General features: G+C 43.4%; 1 protein-coding gene across 3 annotated transcripts; it reads right to left on the reverse strand.

The window, feature by feature from the left end:
• Nucleotides 1–738: 738 nt before the first annotated feature.
• Nucleotides 739–13,480, reverse strand: LOC136440131 (uncharacterized). 3 transcript variants are annotated; one of them, XM_066435974.1, is made up of 11 exons: nt 13,270–13,480; nt 11,699–11,915; nt 8,345–8,386; nt 7,403–7,532; nt 6,775–7,001; nt 6,107–6,228; nt 4,752–4,834; nt 3,994–4,105; nt 2,640–2,852; nt 2,152–2,238; nt 739–955 (listed from the first exon to the last, which is right to left on the reverse strand). In XM_066435974.1, the coding sequence occupies exons 2-11, from the start codon at nt 11,907–11,909 to the stop codon at nt 851–853; spliced, it is 1,332 nt and encodes a 443-aa protein (XP_066292071.1). In that variant the 5' UTR covers nt 11,910–11,915; nt 13,270–13,480; the 3' UTR covers nt 739–850. The 3 variants fall into 3 exon arrangements, with proteins under 3 accessions (XP_066292071.1, XP_066292072.1, XP_066292073.1); XM_066435975.1 differs by lacking the exon at nt 8,345–8,386 and having other exon boundaries at nt 742–955; XM_066435976.1 differs by lacking the exons at nt 739–955; nt 2,152–2,238; nt 2,640–2,852 and adding exons at nt 3,151–3,452; nt 3,865–3,907 and having other exon boundaries at nt 4,037–4,105.
• Between the last annotated feature and the right edge of the window lie 129 nt (nt 13,481–13,609).

Consider the following 13,609-nt stretch of genomic DNA (forward strand, 5'->3'; position numbering starts at 1 on the left):
TTTGGAAAATGCCAGAAATTTTGAGTCTCTGACAAACATTTTCAAGAGACACATTTTTCACGTACAATTACCATTAGGCTACACCAAGTAATTTTTATGGATGACGTCCGCGCGCGCATTGATTTTGGTCTGTTCCCAGAAAAAAACCCAAGAAATTCCGCTTCCTGTAACTATGACCAAAGAGTTACGACAGTGCCGCAAATCAATGGGATATGGAAAGAAACAGGACAGGACAACAACTGCTGTTCAATTTCAACTGATTTATTCAAATTATTGCTGTTTTCATGATGAATAAAATAATTGTTAGTTGTTTCACTGTGTTCTCTCATTCAATTTGTGTCCTAACATGTGTCGTCGACTATTATATTTCAAATCTAGGCATCTTGTTTTTTTGGCCCTTCTTGTTTTTTTTTCGCGCTCTCGCATTAGATTTAGGGTCTCCAAAGGACGTCATCCATAAAAATAACTTGGTGCAGCCTTACATAGAAAAACATGCAAACTTTCATATGCAATGCATATGTAAGACTTTATATTCATGTTCAGCAATAAATTCAAATGTTCTGCATCTAACATTTCTGTGTTCATTGTGACTTTGGGAATATGAGTCTATGAATTCAAAGTGACCATTTGGAGCTTCTTTATCCTTGCCACCATGCTGACACCCCCAGTACTGCAGCCTGCACCCCCTGTCCCACTCCCCCAGTACTGCAGCCTGCACCCCTGTCCCAATGATCCAGTACTGCAGCCTGCACCCCTGTCCCAATGATCCAGTACTGCAGCCTACACCCCCTATCACACACCCCCAGTACATCAGCCTGCACCCCCTGTCCCTTTTCCCTGGTACTGCAGCCTACATCCCGGGCCTCTCCTGCGGATGTTCCGTTTCCACGCCGACCATGTCCAGGAGGAACTTGTCGGGGTTGTCCTGCCAGTCATCCCGGCCCGGCCGCTTCACCTAAAGTCAGCATCAAGTCATATTAGTATCTACTAGCCGACTTTTCAATTTGCAAGGTGGATGCGAATGTTGATTTTAAATGTATATTATTATGACTGAATGTATTTGTGGACTGTAGAGTAAGTTCGTCTTGTAGTAATCAAATATTTTAATGAATTATCAAGTTGTTGTTTTTACTGCCCTATAAATTGTAATGGCCGAGCTCCAATTCAGCCAATGGGCTGCCATTGTTTGTGACATGTGAATCAATCAATAAACCATTACTACTACTACTACCAGCTAAAAAGTCAGAGTGAAAGCTAAAAAAAAGAACAAGAAATAGTCATGCCTTCAAGTACTTAAGTTATCAACCTAGGATTGATGTGTTCAAAAATTCGTATATTCATTTTCTTAGAACTATCATCATAGAGTGGAATTTGTTGTCCCCAAGTACAGTAGGGGCAACTTTGATGGATATCTTGAAAGAACGCTAATGCAGCTACAGTAGAAACCAGTTAATTGCAATACGCTTTGTTGCAAAAACCGGCGAACTGCAAAGGATTGTGAAATCCCAAACCGTTTCCCATTAACGCCATTGTTTATCGAACCCCATATACGCAAAGCCTAAGATCGAAAAAATCGGCTAATCGGCAAAAAAATTGTCAAGTTACAGCACATATTGAACCGAAAATATGCCAAACAAATCACCAAAAACGGCTGGAAAAAAAAACAAAAACGGCAGTTTTGAGTCGCGAAGGACGGCGGTTTCTTGTGAAGTTTATGTTGATAGAGCGGCCCGGCAGATCGGGCGCACGTCGGCACTGCGTACAGAGAGGCGCGTGTAGGTTCACAGGCGGGAGCTTATGCCTTTGTGTTTTTTTGTCATGTTTCTTCAAAGAACGTTTGATTTCTCAGAAACAAATTTTTACTCAGTAAAAACATGTCTCTACCTGTGTTCTCGCTCATTATTCTTGCGTTCGTTTCGACCGTGCGACACGTTTGTTATCGCCTTGCGTCTAAACCAGGAAGTGAATATGCCGCTACTGACCTACCGCATTGAATGATGGGATACTGCCACCCACGCGGTTTCTACTGTACATGCAGATGTGTAAAAGTTAGGTGTGACAGGTCGTTCAGTGTGATATATCCAGTTGCTGCCTGCGAGTCTGTTGTAATGTTTGTAAATACCGTATTCTGAATAAACCGTTCATCGTCACCTTTTGGGTCTTCTCCGCCTGCCGATGCTCCCAGTCCCGCCAGCGCTGCTGCTCCGTTAACGCCCCCTCCTCTCCACAGCCCCAAACCTGAAGGAACACAGGATTTCATTAAACACGCCTGAAGGAAAGATTTAGCTATATTGTATATCATATTGTGATGGCAAGCTCCCCTTCTGTGGTCTGCAGGGAGTCCAGACTCTAACACACACACAAACATACACACACACAATGACACACACACACACACATATATACACACAATGACACACACACACAAACACAATGTTACACACTGACATACACATACACACACACACACACACACACACAATGACACACACACACAAACACGCACATTAACACACGTCACACACATACACACACTCATGCAGACAAACACACAAACATAAAAATAAACAAACACACACACAAACACACTCTTGCATACAAACACACACACACACTCGAAGAAACAATCTAAAACAAACCTCAACATTCGTGATAGCAAGTTCCCCCTCTGTGGTCTGCAATGAGTCCAGACTCTGCAGACTCAGAAGCGGGCTGTCGAAGTTACGGCCGAAGTATATCCCGTTCTTCACGGTGCGTGCGTGGTGGTTCACGAACATCATGCCCTCCCCCTCCTCCAGAACCCACACCTCGGGAGTAAGCTGCAGCAGCACACAGTTCAGCCCTCCCCATGCCTGGAACAACAACAACTCAGGGTCACACACAGTCTACACGAACATCATGCCCTCCCCCTCCTCCAGAACCCACACCTCGGGAGTCAGCTGCAGGAGCACGCAGTCCAGCCCTCCCCACGCCTGGAACAACAACAACTCAGGGTCACACACAGTCTAAACCAACATCATCCCCTCCCCCTCCCCCAGAACCCAGACTTCAGGAGTCAGCTGCAGAAGCACACAGTTCAGCACTCCCCACGCCTGGAACAACAACAGCTCAGGGTCACACACAGTCTACACAAACATCATCCCCTCCCCCTCCCCCAGAACCCAGACTTCAGGCGTCAGCTGCAGGAGCACGCAGTCCAGCCCTCCCCACGCCTGGAACAACAACAACTCAGGGTCACACACAGTCTACACGAACATCATCCCCTCCCCCTCCTCCAGAACCCAGACCTCAGGAGTCAGCTGCAGGAGCACACAGTTCAGCCCTCCCCACGCCTGGAACAACAACAACTCAGGGTCACACACAGTCTACACGAACATCATCTCCTCCCCCTCCCCCAGAACCCAGACTTCAGGAGTCAGCTGCAGGAGCACACAGTCCAGCCCTCCCCACGCCTGGAACAACAACAACTCAGGGTCACACACAGTCTACACGAACATCATCCCCTCCCCCAGAACCCAGACTTCAGGCGTCAGCTGCAGCAGCACACAGTTCAGCCCTCCCCACGCCTGCAAGGGAACATCAAAAACTCACGATCACGGGCTGAATGTCTACTTTAAGATAACAGTCATCAGTCAAGCCCTCCCCATGCCTGAAAGGGAACATCAAAAGCCACATAGGCTGATAGTCTTTAAACACTCATCAGTCCAGCCCTCCACACGCCTGGAACAACCAAAAACTCACGATCAGATGCAGAATGCCCAGTCTGAACATGCTCTCAACTATAAATAAAGTGCAGCATCCTGGCCAAAGGGCTTATCGTCTAGACAAACAAGTCTTCATTAGACATAAAGCCTGCAAGCTCACCGCAGTGCTCTCCCTCCACTCGGAGTCCACGGCCACGCAGAAGGTGAACAATAGATATCAAGGTTTCCCTAGAGAGACGGAGGACGCTATAGGCTATCCTGTTGGAATGTGGCTGTTACGCCCACTCACTGCAGTGCTCTCCCTCCACTCTGAGTCCACAGCGACGCAGAAGGTGAATCCCCCGGTACAGCTGATCAGCAGGACAGTTGGCTCCTTGTAGGAGAACACATGGTGCTCAAATCTGGGGACACAGGAAAAAGGCACACTGAACACTACCATATATACGGGGGGGGGGGGGCTTGTAGAACACATAGGGCTCAAATCTGGGAATACAGCAAAAAGGCAAACTGAACACTATCCTAACATGTTTGTAACAGCATTAATAGCGACGCGACTGGCCAAATTTAATCATCCCCGGTCTGCATGGGAGGCGCACAGTGTACAAGTCATATCAAGTAAAAGAAGTGACCCTTAAAGGAAGCATACAAAAAAAGATGTATGGTTCTCGGAGACAATGGTGTGTGTTTCTGTGCTGCTCACCTGTTGAGACTCTGTCCGTGCTGCCGACTGCTGTACAGCTGGCACCTGTGTGTTACCTGTATGCTTCACACCTGTGTTACCTGTACTGTTCACACCTGTATTTCTGTGCTGCTCACCTGTTGAGACTCTGTCCGTGCTGCCGACTGCTGTACAGCTGGCACCTGTGTGTTACCTGTATGCTTCACACCTGTGTTACCTGTACTGTTCACACCTGTATTTCTGTGCTGCTCACCTGTTGAGACTCTGTCCGTGCTGGTGACTGCTGTACAGCTGGCACCTGTGTTTACCTGTATGCTTCACACCTGTGTTGCCTGTACTGTTCACACCTGTATTTCTGTGCTGCTCACCTGTTGAGACTCTGGCCGTGCTGCCGACTGCTGTACAGCTGACTCCACTGCAGCCACTTGGGCAGCTTACTGTGCTCAGCCAGCTGTGGGGGGGAAAAACTCCTGTTTAGCTGACTAACATCAAAATCTATCTTAAGGTTTTTTTCTACTGAATAGCATTATTATGCTTGGTCCTACATCATACAGTACATGCCTTGCTTTGAAGTAAAACTTAGGGGTAGAATTTCTGATGTTGGAACTTGATTTTGCCAAGCTGTTTGGGGTTATCAATGCTAAGAGGCTTACCCATGTCTTTAAGGTGAAATAAATCCATGACAAAGTTTGATCTTTACTTCAGCACAAAGCAAATATGCTACGCCAACCTTCTTCAGGAGTGATTCAATTACTCTGACTTTAGGGACACGTGACTCGAGTAATGAATCGTACTTGCCTGGCAAGCCATATCGGCCCACGTCTTGTCTCAAAATGAATACATCTTAAGATGCTGTATCATGTCTGACCTCTGCCCTGTTCTGTGTGTATCGGATGGGCAGGATACAAGACAGTACCCAGGCCATGGGCAGGTCTATCACCATTGTCTTTAAGGAAATAAATTCATCTTAAGATGCTGTATCATGTCTGACCTCTGCCCTGTTCTGTGTGTATCTGATGGGCAGGATACAGGACAGTACCCAGGCCATCGGCAGGTCTATCACCATGTCTTTAAGGAAATAAATACATCTTAAGATGCTGTATCATGTCTGACCTCTGCCCTGTTCTGTGTGTATCTGATGGGCAGGATACAGCACAGTACCCAGGCCATTGGCAGGTCTATCACCATGTCTTTAAGGAAATAAATACATCTTAAGATGCTGTATCATGTCTGACCTCTGCCCTGTTCTGTGTGTATCTGATGGGCAGGATACAGCACAGTACCCAGGCCATTGGCAGGTCTATCACCATGTCTTTAAGGAAATAAATACATCTTAAGATGCTGTATCATGTCTGACCTCTGCCCTGTTCTGTGTGTATCTGATGGGCAGGATACAGCACAGTACCCAGGCCATTGGCAGGTCTATCACCATGTCTTTAAGGAAATAAATACATCTTAAGATGCTGTATCATGTCTGACCTCTGCCCTGTTCTGTGTGTATCTGATGGGCAGGATACAGGACAGTACCCAGGCCATTGGCAGGTCTATCACCATGTCTTTAAGGAAATAAATACATCTTAAGATGCTGTATCATGTCTGACCTCTGCTCTGTTCTGTGTGTATCTGATGGGCAGGATACAGGACAGTACCCAGGCCATGGGCAGGTCTATCACCATGTCTTTAAGGAAATAAATACATCTTAAGATGCTGTATTATGTCTGACCTCTGCCCTGTTCTGTGTGTATCTGATGGGGAGGATACAGGACAGTGCCCAGGCCATGGGCAGGTCGATCATACTCCCCTCAAATCTCTGCTGCACGGAGGTGACAAGCTCTTCATGGGGACCTGGAGCACCACAGAGCGACAAAGAACAAGTCAGTAACTAACTTACTGTCAAAACAAGCAGAAGATGTTGTTTTCAAGAATAAACTCAACATGAGTTAATCTGTGTTGGTATATCGTTATGGATAACTTGAAGGTTGAACTATTTTCCAAAACAAGGATTAAATCATCAAAATTGTGTGCAACCTGCGTGTTAAGTGTTTGGTTTTACCTGTGTGTTACCTATTCACACCTGTATTCACACCTGTGTTCACACCTGTCTTACCTTCCTGTGCTCCCAGCAGAGTCTTCTGTACGTAGGTGTGGAGCCCAGAGAACAGGTGGAGGTAGTGCGTCTGTGTGTTATCTGTGTTTTACCTGTTCCCACCTGTATTCACACCTGTGTTCACACCTGTCTTACCTTTCTGCGCCCCCAGTAGAGTCTTCTGTACGTAGGTGTGGAGTCCAGAGAACAGATGCAGGTAGTGGGTTTGTGTGTTAACTGTATGGTTTTACCTGTGTGTTACCTATTCACACCTGTGTTCACACCTGTGTTCACACCTGTCTTACCTTCCTGCGCCCCCAGTAGAGTCTTCTGTACGTAGGTGTGGAGTCCAGAGAACAGGTGGAGGTAGTGCGTCTGGACCACAACGTTAAATTCCTGCTCTGTGTGCTTGCTGCAGGTCTTCATGATACTCCTGGCCAGGGAATCCAGGATACTGGTGTCCCCCTTCAGAGCCTCTGGGTCAAGGTTGATGGAGGCCAAGCAGAGGCTATAGGCCGTGTGCACCATGTTCCTGAGGGTCAAGGGCGAAAGGTAAAGGTTCAAAACGAGTTTCCAGCTGATTCTCAACAAGTTCTGCAACTGTTGAAAGTTTAACAGAACAAAATTCAGGAAGACACCTTCAAGTTGATACTACTACAAAAACTTAAGAGACAGTCAGTCCACTTTATAAGAAAAGGCACTTAACATGACTTTCCTTACTAAACCCAGGTGTAAAATAGGTACCTGACTTCGGTTGGGTAGGTTAAAGGCAGTGGAAGGAGAGGGATGGGCTCTGCCTTCCAATGCCATGCCCTAGACACAGTGGATAACAACCCCCATGGCCCCTACGGCCTCAAAATGGCTATGGGACTACCTTTACCTTTTCTATTATCACAATTCTTTATACTTTACTACACCTGTGAGATGTCTTACCTGACGCCTTCTTCCGTCACGCCTTCCTTCTCAAAGAACACGTCGTGGTAGTACTTGATCTGAGACGACAGGCCGGCCAGGTTCAGAGTCTCCTGAGCTCCGATCAGAAACGCCCGACGGCCGACACTGCCTACAAACGTGGAACCAAAACAGCAACTCCTTTTTTTAACATTCTTTGTGCAAAATAAATTCAAGAATAGGAATATCGTGTTTTTAAAAAAAATGAAGCCCATCATTTTGTTAGTATACAACAGTACTGTTACAGTTATACATTGATTCATCATCATTCCAGGGTGGTGTCACTCCTTCCCCCTTGACTCACTCCAGTCTCAAATTTGGAAATCAGAGAGGTTTGCATTTCTTTGAGACAAAATCTTGTCTGAATTTTACAATTTGTATTATAGTGCATCTGTCAGTTCAGTTTTCATTTTTTGGTGTTGTTGGTTCTAATGAACAGTTTGTATTAATTTTAGTCATTCTACTTTAAAAAAACATAGCCAAGGATAAATCATTCTAAATTACATCATGTGCTTCATACTTTACCATATGTAAATTAGAAAGAAATCCTTAACTTTTTTTGGTCATGTTCATGAACACTCAGTGACTGATTCTGTGTCATAATGTTGCCATTGCTTTTAATCAATGATTCAGACTAAAACTAAAAGATCATCCATGCTGGGAAATAAAAAAAAGTATATAAAGTCACCAACTCTTATTTGATATCATAATGAATTTGTCAGGTTAATTTTTTAGTCGTTTTACACACATTATAACACATTTCAGGAACAACATTTTTATCTGCTATTGGGGCCCTCTTTTTACTGTGGCATCAGTCAGTAATCTTATAGGCTCATCTGGTGGATCAGTGTGGATTTTTGTCATACATTTCCTGCCATCTTGCTGATCAGAAAACTTGTTTACTCGTTTACCATCAGTCATTACCTTTATGTGAAGAGGCAGACTCTGTAGCCCCACTGACAGGACCTGACCACAACATAACACAACACAACACTTATCAATAATGACTTAACCATACTCTGGCTTGACTTTATTTACAGTCTGCACATTATGATCAGGCAACCAGACAAGGCAGACTTAATCCCCTTACCCATTATAACTGCTTTGTGACCCTTCCACTCTCACAGACAAAAATGGCATCACTTAGAGGATGTATGGCAACACTGCATTAATCTCCAAGCAGATCTACACGGGGCGCGAAAATCGTATATGCTAGCCAGAGAGGGTCCAGTCAGCCAGATAAGCTGTACGGGGCTGGCTGGAGCTTATCTGGCTGACTGGACCTTCTCTGGCTAGCATATACGATTTTCGCGCCCCGTGTAGATCTGCTTGGAGATTAACAGTTCATTGAGCAGTTGGTGAATCACAGAAAAACGGACAGACACACAGACAGCCAGCCAAAATCAATACTCTTGCAGCTAGAGAAGTAAGAATATCTCTCAACAACATTAGACATCATGCAAAATGGTTAACAATTATACTAGGAATGAACATTCTGTAACAGTTCATTCTTTATCCATTCAATTTCATTCAGTAAGTTCAACCATTCAATTTGTCATCTATTAAACCAATCAATCATTATTGTTCATTCCTTTAATTTGACTTTTATTACTTATTTTGTAATTTCTGTGAGTCTCAGTACATGCATATGTACATGATTGTATGTGTGTTTGAAAGAGTCAGATCTGTGCTGAGAGAATGGCATGCAGGGAGGGGTGTCTGCTGAGCCAAACTGGGGGACAGAAACACATGACAGCAGGAGAAGGAAGTACATGTACTACTACTTACGGCTGCCTGTATCACAGGAGAGGCATGGTTAAGGCAAGGGAAGCATTAGAATATAAGATTAAGAGGCTACAGATTGAAGAATAGAAGACATTCTCAGGGAATAAGATAGAATGTTACTCATCAGATGGAAGGAAGACACAATTAGTAACATCACTGAGTATCAAAACATTAAATCAAAGGATAGAAGACATTCAAACATTTGTATGCAAGGTCAAACTTGTTAAGAAAAGAACACATCTTTAAGATTTGAGCACAGACTACAAACACACAACTTGTTATACCCAGTTTTACATGCAAAACGCACCACTATTCTATCCACATACAAGCCGTCAGCACTTAAACGCTGCACATTCAGCGATAAAATGGATGCCCTAAGCCCGTTCTTGGACAACTCCCTGCCAAATGGAGTCGTTAAACGCAGGTTTCTCGGTGCTAAGATTTAACGGGATTCTTTCCTAGCATATAAAGATTGCTGTGACATGCATAGACAAGAGTTCAGATCCCCTCTCTGAGATACTTCCCGTGGCACACCTCCAGATGGGTGTAATCTATCTCTCCGCAGGATTTTAACCTCGCCACTTAACAGATCTAGCCATGAATATAATGACCCTGGGGCTAAAAGGTTGTTACTCTAGAGGAGGGAATGGTCCAGTATACTGTACGTGCTGAAGCAAATGTGGCCATTACCAGCTAGGGTACTTGTGGACTGAATAATGGTGTTTAATGGTTATATTCATTTTCTTGGTTAAGACACATATTTCAATGTTTCAAAGTGAGAATTTGGCAGGACAAGATGGAAATTCAATGCTGGCACAAAATAGATGAATATATTCAATTCTTCAAACTATGTATTTATCAATAACGTTGAAGATAATAGAAATTTATAGGCAGACTTTAGGTTGGTCTTCCAGTTTAGCAAACCCAAGAAATCTTCCGACTCAGCATTGATTTTCTAAACCCAAGAAATGACAATGGCCGAATAGAACAATTTCGAGTGTAAACAAAGGGCACAAACAAATATACAAACAAACATATCATTTCATTGTGGCCTTACACAGAATTAAACTAAAGATTTGAGATTTGATGCTGAAATCATCCATGATTGTGGCTGTAATGCTGGCAAAGACAAACAATCCTGTAGGATGGTAGATCAAGAATGCCATTGTTGTTATCAGATGCCATTGTTATAATCCGTTATGGTATTGTAATGTCATTTTCATGTGTAGAATAGAGAGCACAATGGTTTATGAATTATTGATAAACAGTATCTGCTGAGATTGTAGGAAAACTCGTGTATCAAACCAAGGAGGATTAAGCCTGACTATAACCTCCTTAATCAAACTCACCATTCTAAAGCTAATGGGACGTTTCCATAAACAATTCCATAAATATGTCTACTATCCGTTTCAGTACATGAAAATGATTGATGTGCCATTTCTTACCAAAAGGCAATCTATTATTACGATTACTGATTGCTAAACATTACAAGTAATAAACTTTCATACAGTTGACTCATATAGAACACTCAGATTTAGCTCAAAGAGGAATATACATGTACTTGTCTATTAACAGATGTCATGTCAAAACATTGTCAGGTTTAATTAAACAGGAGCCATTTTGGTATCAAATTTCAGATGAACTGCGAATGCCTTCACCTTTAATAACTTACAGTCGCAATCTGAAGAGCATTCGATACACAGAGCTCTGTGATTCATGGCATTGGGAAAATTAATTTTAGATTTCATTTTCCCTGTATTTATTTATTTCAGAATCTGTTTTCTTTATATATACAGGGTAGACGCGCTCAGTGCTAAACACACTGCTTTTCAGGCATGCCCTGTACAAAATAACATAAACAGACTGAATAACATAACAAGGAAATAACATAAACATAAACTAATGAACAAAAAGTAACCAAAATAATACTTCTCGCTTAAAGTTTGTAATACGAAGTGAGAAGTTGAATTCTTTATTTTATTGAAATATAATTTGGTATTCTCTGCATGTACAATATTAACCAGTCTTGGCTTTGAATACTTTAAATTCTATTTTTACCTGCTGCAGCAGGAAGCAATATCATTGTGCATAGACAGTCAGTTTAATTATTTGGCATGACATCTGACAATAGACATGTATTCAAAAAAATTCTAGAAGGCTTTAAAAGGATACAACCCTTACTGTGTACAAATAGGTTATCAAAGAATGGTTTGATCTTAGAACTAGTAGTGTGATAGGTTAAACTCGACATATTGAATTATTCAACATATACTTGTACGTAGGTTAATCATTTTGTATCCCATTGTTTGTTGTTTTCATGTATAGTTGTAGACCTTACGAAAGTCGCTGTACTTTTGTTGTGTCAATAAAGATTGTACTTTATTTCAATATGTATATTCCTCTTTGAGCTGAATCAGAAAATCTACCCTTTTTTTAGTATAGACAAGTCATACATATATAAACAATCAAACAGAAACCAAAACAAGCTCAGACCTGATCCGGGGTTTGGCGCGATAGCGTTGAACATGACCGCGGCGAACCCCGGCAGCGGCGTGCCGAATAGTCGGCGGAACCCATCCTCCGTTACGCAGGGGTCCTGCCCGGGGGTTTCCTCCGACAGACGGGAGAACAGTGCCTCCAGCCGGGGGTCGAACGACTCTGCCGCGGCCGTGTCTGCAGTCTCGCTTGCCTGCTGGTTTCCCATGGTAGTCTAAATGGTGACAAAGAATACATGTACACGTACAAATTACTACAATACAGATATAGATGAGGTCTTCTTGGCCAGCCGGGGATCAAATGACTCGGCTTTCGTAGCCTCCAGATATAGATGAGGTCTCCTCGGTCAGATAGGAGAACAGTGAGCACTGATGGAAGGGGATAGAACGACTCTGCTTCTGCAGCCTTGCCCTAGCTTGCCTGCTTGTTCCCCATGGCAGTCTACTAGCATCTAAACAAAAGAATACATGTAGGGTACACTCTAGCAAGGCAACATTTGCGAGGAGGGGTCCTGCTCGGGGGTCTCCATGGCAAGACGGGAGAACAGCGCTGCCAGACGGGGGTCAAACGACTCTGCCGCGGTCGCGTCAGCCCCCTTGCCCTGGCTCGACTGGTTCCCCATACTGGTCTGGGTGGTGGTAAGGCGGTCTTGTGATTACTAGTACTAGTAGTACTTGTAGATTGTTGAATTAGAACTTAACCTTCTCTCTGGTGCCTAACTCTGTAACTAATAGGGTCCAAGTGGGTGCCATAAGAATCCCATTGCACTTATCAAAAAGAGAGTAGAGAGCCTGGGGTCTATCCTGATGTAGGTGGATCAAACCTTACAGGCCTGTCTTACACCATGAGCTTGTAGTTGTATTCATATTACTCAGTATTTAGAATACTGTGAATACGGTTAGAATACGGTTCTGACACTGAAGACTAGGGCGAGGAGCCAGGTCTTCAGTGTCAGAACCGTGTCGAGCTGGAACGCCCTACCTGAGTCAGTGGTTTCAGCGGATAGTGTAAACCAGTTTAAATCCAGACTTGACAAACACTGGGATTGCCAAAAGTATGTCACATGAGAGCGAAGTCAAGATCAGGACATAACAGGCGGAGCCTACTTTCCTGGACACAGTATCAAGGTATCAAGGTATCAAGTATTGTACAAAACTGCTGTGTTATGCCTACAGGCAGTTAAGTTGGTGATAATAAGAAACAAACGACAATCACAGTGCAGTAAAATGGGAGAATTTATAATTAATAAGAGACTATCAACACTTACTTTAACCAAGTGGAAACTAGCACCTATACTAGAGACCCCGTCCAGCAAAATGATAGACATTAAACCACAACGACAACACTACTGTTTACAACAAGAAGTAAACAATCTACCATACAACAAAATATAAAGGTGGGGAGACAAACAATTGATCATGATGTGCTGAATTTTCGTCACCGAGGTGCGATAAACGGTCATTGTTCCAGCATATGGTAACAAAAGATCTCAGTAACACGGTAAGGGAAATTATTTAAAAACACAGGTTGGAACCAAACACGAATTTTTGCCCTGCTCGATTACTTACCTTTAGCTAAGTGTGTGAAACGCATACAAAACACCACGTCTACCGCAATAACAGCTGTTATACAAGGACAACAGGAGCACAGATCCTAGCACAGTGAGCGGAGAAGGGGCTCCGCTTTTTACGCGTCCTACAGCGTGACAAAACTACTAATACTGACGCAAAATCTTCGGCTACGACTAGTTTTATTGATTATCGGCCGCCATTTTGGGTCGTGACCTTGGGAATGTGCCACTATGAGATATAGGGGGAATGCATACAAAATAAACTGTAACTCCTTATAAGATTTCTAAACATATTAATCTCAATAACACATATAGTTTTTGTTTCATTTTAAACGGTA

The sequence above is a fragment of the Branchiostoma lanceolatum genome, chromosome 8, assembly GCF_035083965.1.
Source record: "Branchiostoma lanceolatum isolate klBraLanc5 chromosome 8, klBraLanc5.hap2, whole genome shotgun sequence".
In the NCBI taxonomy this organism is placed as follows: domain Eukaryota; kingdom Metazoa; phylum Chordata; class Leptocardii; order Amphioxiformes; family Branchiostomatidae; genus Branchiostoma; species Branchiostoma lanceolatum.

What these genes read in the sequence shown, in the direction of transcription:
- LOC136440131 (XM_066435974.1), bottom strand. Translation starts at nt 11,909, where the DNA reads ATGGGAAACCAGCAGGCAAGCGAGACTGCAGACACGGCCGCGGCAGAG. An exon ending in GTCTGCCTCTTCACATAAAG is followed by an intron (nt 7,533 to 8,344) that starts GTAATGACTGAT and finishes CCACGTTTGTAG; the next exon opens with GCAGTGTCGGCCGTCGGGCG. An exon ending in CACGGCCAGAGTCTCAACAG is followed by an intron (nt 4,106 to 4,751) that starts GTGAGCAGCACA and finishes CTGTGTCCCCAG; the next exon opens with ATTTGAGCACCATGTGTTCT.